The sequence below is a fragment of the Theropithecus gelada genome, chromosome 1 (assembly GCF_003255815.1).
Source record: "Theropithecus gelada isolate Dixy chromosome 1, Tgel_1.0, whole genome shotgun sequence".
NCBI classification, from domain to species: Eukaryota; Metazoa; Chordata; class Mammalia; order Primates; family Cercopithecidae; genus Theropithecus; species Theropithecus gelada.
Window position 1 is genome coordinate 56,726,050 of NC_037668.1, and position 14,582 is coordinate 56,740,631.

The following is a 14,582-nucleotide window of genomic DNA, read 5'->3' on the forward strand; positions in this document are numbered from 1 at the left end:
ATCTCAGCACTTTGGGAGGCAAGGTGGGAGGACTGCTTGAGGCCAGGAGCTCAAGACCAGCTGGGGCAACATAGTGAGACCTTGTCTCTACCAAAAAAAAAAAAAAAAAAATTAGCTGGGTATAATGCCCTGCAGTCCTGGCTTCTCATGAGGCTGAGGTGGGAGGATTGCTTGGGCCCAGTAATTTAAGGACACAGTGAGCTATGATTGTGTGACTGCACTCCAGCCTGGGTGACACAGCAAGACCCTGTCTCAAAAAAACCCAAAAACCAAAAAACAAACCAAAACAAAAAATGCCAAATACTGTTGTAAGGGCAACTCAGAGAGGTTGCTTTTCTGACTTACCATCAGATTTAGCTAATGTCACCATGCAGGGAGTTAATGACCTCAAACTGCTGCAATCTAAGGGTAAGACAGTAGTAATATTACCACTAGGGCAGGAGAAGCGGAGAAAGCCCCCTTTTTCCTACACAGTCCTCATTCTTCTCATCCAGAGCAAGCTGACTCAGGTGGGGGTTTTTTTTTTTGAGACGAAGTCTCGCTCTTGTTCCCCAGGCTGGAGTGCAATGGTGCAATCTCAGCTCACTGCAACCTCTGCCCCCTGGGTTCAAGTGATTCTCCTGCCTTAGCCTCCCGAGTCGCTGGGACTACAGGCACCTGCCACCATACCCGGCTAATTTTTGTATTTTTAGTAGAGGTGGGGTTTCACCATGTTGCCCAGGCTGGTCTCAAACTCCTGACCACAGCTGATCCACCCACCTCAGCCTCCCAGAGTGCTGGGATTACAGGCGTGACCTATTGCACCCGGCCTGACTCAGGTGGTTTTAGGGAACAAAGCATAAAAGTAGAAGTCAAGAGCACAGATGCCAAACCTGGTTTTGCTGTTCTGCTGGTTTGAGAAAATTCCTGTCACTGAGTTTCAGTTACTCTAATGTGTAAATGGCACAGGCAAGAACAGCCTGACTCGCCTCCTCCAGGAGCTACTGTAGAAATCAAATGAGATAAGGAAATGAAAAATTCTATAAGCTGGAAAGAAATGAGCATCAACTCCCAGCCCACATTCCAGTTCCAGACAAAAGAATTCCAGAATGTCAGTACTGAGAAGGCCCTTATCGAGCATCGACTTTGAACCCCTCATGCAACAGGGGAGGAAATGAGGAAGTCACTTGCCCAAAGCCCCCTGGCTTATCTAGGCAGAGTTGGAGCTGGAACCTGGGTATCTGGGCTGCCTTCCTTCCATCTACAGATATTTATCTTGTACCCAGGCACTTGAACAACACAGACACATTCCCTGCTTTCATTCTAGTGGAGTTGAACAGGTGAAAAAAAGCAGATATGATAATGATAAATTATAAAGAGACAGTAACAGCAAGGGAATTACTTTAGATGCGAGTCAAGGATACTTCTCTGAGGAGGTGACAGGCTAAGAGTGACTCAGAGCACACAAAGAACATCTTCGGCAGGGGATGCAGCAGATGCAGAGATGCTGCAGCAGGACAGACACAGGACTGGGATGGGATGATGCTGCACTGCAGGGTGGAGACTGATGGGAAGAGTGGTTTGAGACGCAGCTGGCCTGGCTGATACAGCGGGGGCTGGGCAGGTGATGTGACACTTTCAGAATTCTGACCCACAGTAACCATGAATTCCACTGTGAATTCGTACATATACATACATGAATATACATGTAACACAAGCCTGTGTTTCACAGAATACTTACCCTTACTATGTAAGAGATACTCTATTTTTTATTCTTTTCTGCTCAACTTTAATTTTAAAAAGTGCTATTTGCAACTCACTAGATTGACTTCCCAAACGGGTCACAATCTGCGGTATGAAAGCATGACCTCAGCACCATGGTATGGAGAGCTGATCTTGTTTTAGTGAATGAGTGAGTGGGAAGCCTCTAACAAGCTTTGAGAGGAGACTGAGATGATCTGATATGTGCTTTAAGATCACTTTATTGCTGGGTGAAGACTGTGGAGCAGGGAGGGGCAGTGTGGAAGCGAGAGGTCTTTGCGGGGGTTGAGGTATGAGATGATGGCTGCCTAGACTGGGACTTTGGCAGTGGGGATGAGGAAGAGAAGATGGATTCGAGTTCTGTTTTAAAGATAGAATCAATAGGATTTGGTGAGGACTGGGTAAGGGGTCTGCATCACATGGGCAGGATCTTGTATGAAGAAGGGGTGAAGAGTGTAGGCTTTGGAGTCAGAGAGACTCCAGCCTTGATTCCACTGTGTCTTCACTGTGTCACCTTAGGGAAATTGCTTGGAGCCTTGTTGGCTCAGCATCTGGTCACTGTGGCAGCTCGGGGCCCTTGGCCTGTGCTTCCAAAGCTCTTGGGCATGCCTGCTCACTATTTAGTTGCTGGGATTCTAATGGTATCCTGGTCCTATGTGGGTCAGCTGTGGGAAGCAGGGGGCAGCCTGGGTAATCACTAACCGTGCTGTAGGAAATGGGGATGTCAATGTGGGCTTTAGGGACCAGGAACTGGGGATGGGAGGCAGGAACACTTTTTTTTTTTTTTTTGGATACGGAGTCTTGCTTTGTCACCCAGGCTGGAGTGCAGTGGCACGATCTTGGCTCACTGCAAGCTCCGCCTCCCAGGTTCACGCCATTCTCCTGCCTCACCCTCCCGAGTAGCTGGGACCACAGATGCCTGCCACCACGCCTGGCTAATTTTTTGTATTTTTTGTTAGAGACAGGGTTTCACCATGTTAGCCAGGATGGTCTCCATCTCCTGACCTCGTGATCCGCCTGTCTCGGCCTCCCAAAGTGCTGGGATTACAGGCGTGAGCCACCAAGCCCGGCCTGGGAACACTTTTTATTGAAGGCTGTGTCAATCCTAGAGTAGGTCTATGGCTGAGAAAATAAGAGACTGAAAAGGCAAGGATTCCTCTGGAATCCAGGAAGTGCCCCAGCATCCTGTGGGCTTTCCCCAGACTGGCCTTCAAATCATTGTTCCCACTCATCTCAGCTAACACTTAATGCACTCTACCCTGTGCCAAATGCTTAGTGCAGGGCTTTCTATGTATGAAATCCAGGGCATTTTCTAATTCCTCTTATGGCACGACAATGGAAATCCAGCCCTTGATATGAATTTCTGGGGCTTAGCAGTCCCTAATCCTCTTCTCAAGAGACGCTGGGTGGGAGGGAGGCAGCATCCATGGTCAGAGACAAGGGCTTTCAGGATTTCAAGTAGAACTCTTAGGCTTGAAGTTGGAGAGACCTGCTTAAAAACCCTGGCTCTGCCACTCACTAGTGTGTGACTTTGAATGATCACTTTACCTTTTTTGAGTTTCCATTTCCCTAATCTGTGAAATGCAGAAAATAACACTTATGTCATAGTGGGAAGATTAAACTAAAGACATTTGTACAGAGACTATCACTATGCCTAGCATACAGTGGGTGTATAACACACATTGTTTTCCTTTAATGATGCTAATTCCCAGACCTTAGCTCTGAGGATTCCCAATTCCTCACTCATATGCAACTGACCCTTAACCATCTCCATTATCTAACTTGGGGGTCAGCAAATTGTGACCTGTGGGCCAAATCTGGCTCACCACTTGTTTTTGTAAATAAAGTGTTTTTTTGTTTTGAGACAAGGGTCTTGCTCTGTTGCCCAGGTTGGAGTGTGGCTTACCGCAACCTCTGCTTCCGGGCCTTGAGCTATCCTTCTATGTCAGCCTCCCCAGTGGCTGGGACTACAGGTGTACGCTGCCACACTTGGCTAATTTTTTGTAGAAATGGACTTTCCCCAAGTTGTCCAGGCCATCCTTGAACTCTTGGACTCAAGCGATCTGCCCGCCTCAGCCTCCCATGCTGGGATTACAGGCATGAGCCACCACGCCCGGTCCTGCAAATAAAGTTTTACTGGAACACAGCCATGCTCACTCAATTGTTTATATATTGTCTGTATGTTTACGATAGTAGAATTGGGTAGTCACAAAGATGGTATAGCCTACAAAGTCTAAAATATTTATTATTTGGCCCTTTAAGATAAAAGTTTGCCAACTCCTGATCTAATTCATAGAGAAATTTGGCATTTGCAAAGATCATTGCATATATTCGCTCAGTTGAGTTTTATTAAGAGTCTACTGAGACATAGTAGGCAGTGACTATTAGTCCCATTTTCGAGATGAAAAAACTGAGGCACAAAGTAGCTGTGACTTAAATCAGGTCATACAGTGGAGCTGGAAAGAGAACTTGCCCCTGATTCCAGAGCCAGTGCTCTTTCTATGGCTCTGTGCTTCCTCAGGAAGGTTTTGCGTATTTCCCAAGGAGAAAGTCAGTTGGCAAAGATCTATGTACACCATCTGGTCTAGTCTCCCCTGGGATTGGCTGCACGTGGGAAAAGGCCGGCTATGGGCTCAGCAACAGCTGGGCAGCTCAGAACCATGGAAAATGACCAAGCTGTGGCCAGCTGAGAACTTATATGTTTAATAGTTGCCACTCTTACTAAATGGCAGTCTTCATGAGAAGAAAGACCATGTCCGTTCACTGCTGTGTCCTCGAGTCCAGCACGCTGCAGATGCTTACAAAATGTTTACTGAATACACTGAGTTAATTGCAGTACTCACAATTATAAAATCCTCATCCTCTCTGGCTGGCACCTTGCTTAAAAGACTCACCTTTTGGCCGGGCGCGGTGGCTCAGTGCCTGTAATCCCAACACTTTGGGAGGCTGAGGGGGGCAGATCACCTGAGGTCAGGAGTTCAAGACCAGCCTGACCAACAAGACAAACAAGACAAAACCCCATCTCTACTAAAAGTACAAAAATTAGCTGGGCGTGGTGGTGGGCGCCTGTAGTCCCAGGTACTCGGGAGGCTGAGGCAGGAGAATTGCTTGAACCCAGGAGGTGTAGGTTGCAGTAAGCTGAGACTGCGCCAGCCTGGGCAACAGAGAGAGACTCTGTCTCAAAAGAAAAACAAGACAAAAAAAGAATCACCTTTTCTCCAGGGAAGAATCCCTGTTCTGGGTACCCCCACCACCACACGTACAATTACCCAGACACCTGGCAGACGTCCTTTATTCTCATTTCCAAACTGAAAGTATTGCCAAATCTTGTTACTTTAGCTCTTGACTCCACACCCTCTTCTCCAGCCCTACGGCCCTGTCTTATTCAGACCCTCACCCTTCATCATCTGAAGCCTGACTTGTTTGCCCACCTCCTCACAGGCTTTCTGCCTCCACCCTCTGCCTTTCCAGACCAATGGTTTGCAGACCATTCTCTGCATTGCACAAATCCTAACAAATCATTCCTCTACTTAACTCTCCGTTGGTACCCCTTGCACTGTGGATGCCGGCCCACCAGGACCCAGCTCCAGCCCACCTTTCCAGCTCCACCTCACTTCTCTTCCACTCCCACCCATGAGCCAGCCATCCTGAGCTACCTGCGGCTCCCCACCAGTGCTGTGCCTTCTCTTATCACTTACGTTCACACACGCTGCACTCCCTGCCTGGGAAGCCCCTCCTCACCTAGCCCACTGGCTGCACTTCCAGCAGCTCTTCCAGACTGAGTTCAAGCATCACTTCTCCGGGAAGCCTTTTTTAAGGCTTTCCAAGATAGAGGACTCTTGTCTTTGTGTCAATCCTGTGATTATAGTGCTTGTAATACTGTATTGTATTAAGTGTTGTGTTTCCATTCCTGGGCCTCCTACTGCCAGCCAAGAGCACTCTGAGGGCAGGAACTGTCTGCTCACCTTGATAGGACCTTCACTCAGCACAGGGGCTGGCCCGAAGCACTGGCATCAGGATCCAGTGAATCCTCGCAGCTCTCAATTTGCTCAAATGGCTGAGTTCCTTCACCGCCAGGTGGGTGTAGGAGATGGTGCAGCCATTCTTGGCAGCCTCCATGATCTTAGAGAAGCAAAGAGCTTGTAGTAGACTCTTATTACTGTTTTTTTTTCCCCCTAGTATTTTTTTTTCTTTCTACAAGTGCTCCTTCCTAATCTCTGGGGCTGTCAACCACAAGGCCCCACCTTCTGTACCATGGAGGAAGGTGAGAGACTCAATCAGAGCAACCGGAGTGGCCCTACCCCACCCCAGGGGACTGGTTCCGGGATGGGCAAGGCCCATTCAGGGCCCTTCTGGAGGATGTGCTGGACATGATTGTGGAGGATGTGCTCATTTGTTTGTTTTTAGGGTGATATGAACCTCAGGCTGCTGGTGGCCATCTACGAGAGGGGTGTATCAGAGTGGATCTGAATTCTAACTCCATCACTTTTGGCTGGGTGACCTTGGACAAACTGCTCAATAGTTTACAGTTTTCCATTGCATTTACTGTTGTATTGCCTGCAAAATGGGAAGGAAATAACCACCTCATGTTGTGGGAACAATTGAGTTAATATACATGAAGTGCTTAGAGTAGTGCCTGGCACAAAGAGAGTGGCCAATAAGTATTTGTTGGTTTGATTATATCAATATGTGGGGACAGCCCATCTGAGAACAAGTGAGAGACACAACTCTGATACTACTGGGGCTCTTAGATCCAGCTGAACCCAAAGCTTTCAACCTGTTACACTTCCCAGTTCCCCAGATCAATTAACTTTTTTTTTTTTTTTTTTTTGAGATGGAATCTCACTCTGTCGCCCAGGTTGGAGTGCAGTGGCACGATCTCGGCTCACTGTAACCTCTGCTTCCTGGGATCAAGTGATTCCCCTGTCTCAGCTTCCCGAGTAGCTGGGACTACAGGCATGCCACCATGCCTGGTTAATTTTTGTATTTTTAGTAGAGATGGGGTTTTACCATGTTGGCCAGGCTGGTCTTGAACTCCTGACCTCAGGTGATCTGCCCGCCCCAGTCTCCCAAAGTGCTGGGATTACAGGCATGAGCTACTGCACCTGCCCTTAACTTATTTTTTTTTTTTTTGGAGATGGAGTCTCGCTCTGTTGCCCAGGCTGGAGTGCAGTAGCGTGATCTCGGCTCACAGCAGCCTCCGCCTACTGAGTTTAAGAGATTCTCCTGCCTCAGTCTCCCGAGTAGCCAGGACTACAGATGCGTGCCACCACACCTGGCTAATTTTTTGTATTTTTATTAGAGATGGGGTTTCACCATGTTGGCCAGGCTAGTCTCGAACTCCTGACCTCAGGTGATCCACCCACCTTGGCCTCCCAAAGTGCTGGGATTACAGGCATGAGCCACCATGCCCAGCCCCAACTTCTTTTTTTACAGCAAGTTTGAGCTGGGTCGCTGTAAGTTACAACCCAGAAGATCATAACACTGGTGTGTAGTGGGAACCCAGGAGAAAGAATCCAGTGAGCACTGTCATTTTGCTGTTTGAGTTTGGGCCAGGGCTTTACTTCTCAAGCTTCAGTTTGTGTCTGATGGGTGGATAATACATGTCCTGCTTCCCTCTTGTAGCTGCTGTGAGGATCGATGTGTATAACAGATGTGCCTTGAAAACTGTTAAGTGCTAAAAAATAAAACTCACCTATGACTCCTTATAATATATCAAAGAAAATCCTGCTCATTACCTTGGCTTGGGAAGGGCCTTACCCCATGTGGACCCAAGCTACCTTTTTAAAAAAATAGAGACAGGGTCTCACTCTGTTGCCCATGCTGGAGTGCAATGGTGCAATCATAGCCCACCGTAGCCTGGAACTCCTGGGCTCAAGTGATTGAACCTGCCTTTCTGGCCTTCTTTCTCACTTGTGCAATCCTCTACTATGTGCAAACCCTCTGCTAAGGCTACAGTGGATTTTCCACCATTTCCCAAACTCACCTTTGTGTCTCTGCTCATTTTACGTCCTCTACATGAAATGCCTTTTGGCTCATCTCCATGTATAAACAAAATTCAGGCTGGGCACAGTGGCTCATGCCTGTAATCCCAGCACTTTGGGAGGCTGAGGTGGTGGGTCACCTGAGGTCAGGAGTTCGAGACCAGCCTGGTCAACATGATAAAAACCCCTCCCTACCAAAAATACAAAAATTTGTCGGGCGTGGTGGTGGGCACCTGTAATCCCAGCTACTCAGGCGTCCAAGGCAGGAGAATTGCTTGAACCTGGGAGGCGGAGGTTGCAGTGAGCCGAGATCGTGCCACTGCATGCCAGCGTGGGTGACAAAGTGAGACTCTGTCTCAAAAAAAATAAAATAAAACAAGGCCAAGTGTGGTGGCTCATGCCTATAATCCCAGCATTTTGGGAGGCCGAGGCGGGCGGATCCCTGAGGTCAGGAGTTTGAGACCCAGCCTGGCCAACATGGTGAAACCCCATCTCTACTAAAAATACAAAAATTAGCTGGGTGTGGTGGTGGGCGCCTGTAATCCCAGCTACTTGGGAGGCTGAGGCAGGAGAATCACTTGAACCCGGGAGGCGGAGGCTGTGGTGAGCCGAGATCGCACCATTGCACTCCAGCCTGGGCAATAAGAGCAAAACTCTGTCTCAATAAATAAATAAACAACAACAACAAAAAAAACCCTGCATTACCCAGGTACACTGAGCCAATCAGTGGACGTCTACAGAGTGGGTGAAATAGGATCTGGAAGAACGAAAAGGCAGCTGACACCTGGAGAAACTCACCCAAACCAGCATTTGCTGGAATCACCCAGTCTCCTGGCTTCAGCCCGGTCACATTGCTGCCCACTGCTACCACCTGTGCAACACCTTCGTTCCCTCCAACAGCTGGCAGTTCGGGAAGGAGGCCGTAGTTTCCTGAGGAAGAAGAGCATTAAAGGGTCAACCAGTGATGTTTGGGCAGTGAAAGAGCATGGACTTGAGTACATGCCACCCTAGGCCTGATCTGGGCTCTGCTTTGGACTGTCTGCCTAACCAACCTCTGAGCCTTAGCTTACCTGTCTGTATAGGGGGACTGTATTCTTTAGTGTTCATGGTTATTATGAAGATCAGATAACATACGAAATAAAACCAGAATGTCGTAGGCACTTCACAAGGTTTAGTTTACTCCCCACTGCAATCTTCTCAAAAATCCTCACATGCCAGAAAAGGGAGGCCAGACAGGGCTGACACAGCCTGTAGACGGCTCATCTGGAGAACAGCTGCTGCTAATCACAGGCATTTCACACCCACACCTGAGGAGGAATGAAAACGAGGTGGCAGCTGAACAAAAAAGCCAATTAACATAAGCCACAGAAACCAAGGTTACCTTGGATCATATTTATGTCAGATGGATTGATAGGGGCCGCCAGCATCTTCACATGGACATCTGATCCTCCCACAGCAGCTAGCTCCAGGTTCTTGAGTCTAAGCACAAAGCCAAACGGAGATGTTCATGTCATCCAGGCTAGATTGGGTGTTTCGCTCAACTCATCTCCCCAAAGTAGGTCAGGCAACATTTCTGAGCTGCCATGTGTGCCCAGGAATTATAGTTCTGTTATAAAAGAGAGGTACCATAAGAAATCAGTACAGAAGGCTGGGCGTGGTGGCTTATGCCTGTAATCCCAGCACTTTGGAAGGCTGAGACAGGCGGATCACCTGAGGTCAGGAGTTCAAGACCAGCCTGGCCAACATGGCGAAAACCTGTCTCTACTAAAATAAAAAAATTAGCCGGGCATGGTGGTGGGTGCCTGTAATCTCAGCTACTCGGGCGGTTGAGGCAGAATAATTGCTTGAATGTAGGAGGCAGAGATTGTAGTGAGGTGAGATTGTGCCATCCATCCTGGGTAACAAAGCAAAACTTTGTCTCAAAAAAAAAAAAAAAAAAGAAATCAACATAGGATACAGGTTGACTCTCATTAACCACAAGTGGAAAATCTACAGTGTTTTTCTTTTTTTTTTTTGTTAAAGACAGAGTCTCACTGTGTCGCCCAGGCTGGAGTACAATGGCGCAATCTCGGCTCACTGCAACCTCTGCCTCCCGGGTTCAAGTGATTCTCCTGCCTCAGCCTCCCAAGAAGCTGGGACTGTAGGTGCTTGCCACCATGCCCAGCTAATTTTTTTTTTTAAATTTTTAGTAGATGGGGTTTCACTATGTTGGCCAGGCTGGTCGTGAACTCCTGACCTTGTGATCCGCCTTCCTCGGCCTCCTAAAGTGTTGGGATTACAGGTGTGAGCCACTGCACCTGGCCTTTCAACCCCACTGCCCTCTCTGGGACAGGAAACCTCTGCTGGCCTAGATGAGCCCTGTGTTTCCCAAAACTCGCTTGGTTATAAGAATTACCTGGTATGTTCATGGATATAAATCATCAGGCCTACCTCTCAATTACTGAGCCAGAATCTCCAGATGAGGGCACCCCAAGTAGTTCTTACCAACAGGCATACCTGGGAAATCCCAGGCTAGCTGACATGTCCTCCACCTGTTTGATTTTATTCTTGGTCGTAACATATACAGGGGAGAGGAGATATTTCTGTTAGTTGCGGAGTGTGGGGGTAATGGGGAGATGGCTTATGTAGTTCACAAAGACCTCTATGGGTGGCCGTGATTCACTCTGAGTGATGTCCCTTCTGGAGGAGGATTCTTGTCTGGCAGAAAGGACCCTGGGTGGAGGGCTGAGGGTCCTGGGCGTAAAGCTCAACCACAGGATGCCTGGGTCACCATGGGCAAGTTTCTTCTCTGCTCTAGGCCTCTGTTTCTCCATTTGTAAAACAGAGTTGCAGTAGTGGTTTGAACCTGATCCCCTCTGGGAGCCTTTTCCATGTTAAGTCAGTGGTAAGTCCCTCTGCTTGTGGTGGGTCTTGGACACCACGGTGGCAACATCTTTATCCCACTGAAACTTTGCTTAATGGGCAAAACCTGCAAGAAAGCTTTTGAGGGAGGCCAAGTTGCAATGTACATGTGTTACTTTTGTTATTTCAAAAAAGTTTTTTTAAAAAGGAGATCTGCCAACCAGATAGTACTGGTCAGTGTACTAGACCCAAGGGGCCTGTGACTTTTTAATCACCAGTGACTGCTTTCTTTCTTTCTCCACACCCCTAAGATTTCATGTTTGCAATGTTTCTCTCTGCCCAAATGCATTTATTAAGTAATAATTCATTTTTACTTACCCAAGACACATAAAACTGCCAACAAGAGGTTCTTAGCATTAGGCAACAGTATCACCAAACTAAGCTGATGTAATTCCACCTACTTCCTGCAGAAATCTGACCTTTTAATTACACCGCAGGTTTGATCTTGTGGTAAAAGTGTGATTTTCTAGAAATGTTTAATAATAGCTGGGCGCGGGGGCTCACGCCTGTAATCCCAGCACTTTGGGAGGCTGAGGTGGATGCATCACGAGGTCAGGAGGTCGAGACCAGCCTGGTCAACCTAGTGAAACCCCATCTCTACTAAAAATACAAAAATTAGCCAGGTGTAGTGGTGTGTGCCTGTAGTCCCAGCTACTCAATTAAGGAATGTATGTATTTACACATAGCTGGAGGATGGGGAGTCCTTGCAATAGTAATAACTACTGTTTATTCAGTGCTTACCAGTCAGGCACACTGCTAAGTGCTTTACCTGCCAGCTCTCCTATTACAACAGCTCTCATACTATTGTTCTGCTTTTACAGCTGAGGAACAAAGGCTCTAAGAGGTAAATAACTTGCTCACGGCCACTACAAAGTAGCAAGTGGCTGACCTGATTTGAACCTGGCAGTGTGATCTAGAGAAGCCAGCAGGTAAGGTGCTGACCCCACACCAAGCAGAGGGCAGTGAAATGAGCACAGGCTGGACCGGCTGTAGTTGCCTTATGGGGAGAGGGAGGGAGCGCTAACAGGTGGGCGCGAAGCAAGGAGGCATCAGCCCAGATAGTGATGTTTCACTCTCAATGTGTGTATTAAGTCTGCATTCAAAAGAAAAATCCTGCCCAGAGCAAATGGATTTTGGACTAGCTGCCCCTTTATATTATCCACAGCGCTTCTCTCCTCCATTTTCACAGATCATCAGAGGTTTTCTGTAAGCTGACAAAGTTCATGTGCTCAAGCTGTTTAAAGATATTTTTTTCTACACATTTTCTATACGTTCTTCCTACAGCCCAGAATGTTTCTTCCACAGCTTCTCTATGAAGTGAGGAATTCAACTCACCCTTCAAGGCCCAGTTCAAAGTTTACTTCCCTTAAGACATCTTTCAACCCTCCTCCTAGTCCAGAAAAAAAAAAAAAAAATCACTTGCTCGATGCTCCCATTGTACAGAATTATACATCATGCTATTTATGACTATCTCATATGAGTTTACTAATGTTTAGTTTGTGAAGCCATTTCATACATTTTTGTCAATTGATCAGGAGAAGACATAGGTTCACAATCCCTTTTCTGAAACTCTTGGGGCCATGTGTTATCTACATACCCACTGGGGGCTGCTGCAGCACCCTGTGATCAGACACATGAATGTTTCTGCAGCAAAATGTAGGAATACTCATGCTAAGTGAGATGAATAAAGACCACATAAAAACCTCATGTTAGATCAGGTTTCCTTCAAATAAGTTATAGAAAAAAACTGTCAGTTTCCAGAGCTTTCAGGATTTTGGAACCGCAGATGCAAATGCAGACTTGGATTCAGGTCTTTTTACTTATCACCTAGTTTTGTTAGCCAGAATGTGTGTGTATGTGCTGTCTCCTTGTTAGACTGTGAGCTCCCAGAGGGCAGAGAACTTTTAGTCTCAACACACTGTTGAATAAATTTCTCACTAGTGAGAAAATGTGGCATAAGTGCCAGTCATGGCCAGGCGTGGTGGCTCACGCCTGTAATCTCAGCATTTTGGGAGGCCGAGGTGGGTGGATTAATTGAGGTCAGGAGTTGGAGACCAGTGGGCAGTGGGGCCAATATGGCGAAACCCCGTCTCTACTAAAAAAAAAAAAATACAAAAATTAGCCGGGCGTGGTGGTGTGTTCCTATAGTTCCAGCTACTTGGGAGGCTGAGGCAGGAGAACTGCTTGAACCCGGGAGGCAGAGGTTGAAACAAGTGGAGATCACGCCACTGTACTCCAACCTGAGCGACAAAGTGAGACTCCGTTTCAAAAGAAGAAAAAGTGCCAGTCATTAAGGAAATCAGGGGCAGGGCCCAAACCAAAGGGTCTTAGCTGTTTGTACTTGCTCTTCCTCCTTCTAGGCTGTTTATGAAAATACTCCTGAAAGATGGGCTCAAATAAAGATGGAGATTATCCTTAAGGGCATTCAGTCTAGGCATATACATTACATGTGCAGCGAGACTACACTTCTTAAAAATCTAGATGCCTGTGGTCAAGATGAGAATACAGGTAGATCTCAGTTCACAGATGATGGGTAGAGCACGGATCTGGAGTGAAGCAGGCAGCCCTGGGTTTGAATCCTACCTTGGTCATTTATCAGCTAGATAAACCTCAGAATATTCCCTTGTAAAATGGGATAACACGAGAACTCAGTTCACAGGATTACATGAGTTAATGTATGTAAAGCATTTATGGTAGTACCTACACAGTAGATGCTGAAGAAATGGCAGCTGTTATCAGTTGTGGGAATATCCAAGCAAACCTTTGAAACAATTCCCTGGTTATACCTCTGAAAAGAATCACTGAGTCACTGAAAGGAAGACAGCAACTTTTTGGAAAATTCAAGTAAATGTAATTCAACAAATATTTACTGACAGTGAAAGTGCCAGATACTGTGCCAAGGGGCTTCATGATGAATAAAGGTGGGCATGGTAGCAAGCATCTGTAGTCCCAGCTGCTTGGGAGGCTGAGGAAGGAGAGTTGCTTGTGCTCAGGAGTTCAAGGCTAGTATGTACCATCATCACACCTGTGAATGACCACTGCACTCTAGCCTTGGCAACAGGAGACCCTGTCTCAGGAAAAAATAAATAAATAAAACAAATCCCCTTCTCAGGGCCTTGATGGACTGGGAACGCATCCATGGAAACACTGGGAGAAGCGCTGTAACAGAAGGAGGCTTGTGGTGCTAAAGTTGGCTGACAGTGTCCAGCCTGGTGGGAGGAAGAAAACAGAAGATTCGAAAAGGGTTTTTGGAAGAAAGGATACCATAATTTGAAGGATAAATAGGCATTTACAGGGTGGATGGAGAAAAGACAAAAGGTTTTCCTGCCGGAGGGAATGACAAAGAATCTGACCCAGGAGTAGACCAGGCAACAGGTGTAATATGCATAAGAGCCATGAGAATGGAGAGAAGGATTCAGTAACGTAAAATCTTTTAAATAAGCACACTAATGTCACTTGGTGACCAGTTCCATGTGGCGGGAGGGAAGGGAAGTCTTTGATGGCTCCTAGGCCTTTGGCTTGGACAACTGAATGCTGAGCTAGGGAGGAAGGAAGAGTAGATTTGGAGAGGGGACACAGGTGACCCGCAGTATAGATACAGAGCAGAGAGTGCTCAGGGCTAGACATATAGAACTGTGAGTTGGCTGGGTGGGTGGAGTCTAGGAGAGTCGAAAAACCTATTCTGGGTAATTTCACTCAACAATGAAATGACAACTTATGTCGATGGCTTACTGAGCTCCAAGTATGCTTAACATTTTATGTACATGATGCCGTTCAGTCCTCAAAATGCCTATGTGGAGGGTGGTATCACCCAAATTTAAAGCAGAGGAAACTGAGGCTCAGAGAAATAATTTGCTCAAGAGTCTTGATCTTAAGCTAGACTCCAAAATGCAGGCTGTTGAACACTACGCCAGCATTTACTACACCGTGTGTGCTGAATTTTCCTTGGAGATGCTG

General features: G+C 47.0%; 1 protein-coding gene across 8 annotated transcripts in view; it reads right to left on the reverse strand.

Annotated features, from left to right (window-relative positions):
* MECR (mitochondrial trans-2-enoyl-CoA reductase) overlaps window positions 1–14,582 on the reverse strand; it is a 37,122-nt gene that overhangs the window by 13,470 nt on the left and 9,070 nt on the right. For 3 of the 8 annotated variants that reach the window (XM_025354452.1, XM_025354441.1, XM_025354487.1), the window contains 2 exons: window positions 9,106–9,203; window positions 8,523–8,654 (listed from right to left, as the gene is read on the reverse strand). In XM_025354452.1, coding sequence (XP_025210237.1) covers window positions 8,523–8,654; window positions 9,106–9,203 — 230 coding nt within the window. Of the gene's footprint in view, window positions 1–8,522; window positions 8,655–9,105; window positions 9,331–13,325; window positions 13,435–14,582 lie in introns of all 8 variants that reach the window. The other 5 variants (XM_025354433.1, XM_025354425.1, XM_025354469.1 and 2 more) reach the window with 5 other exon arrangements.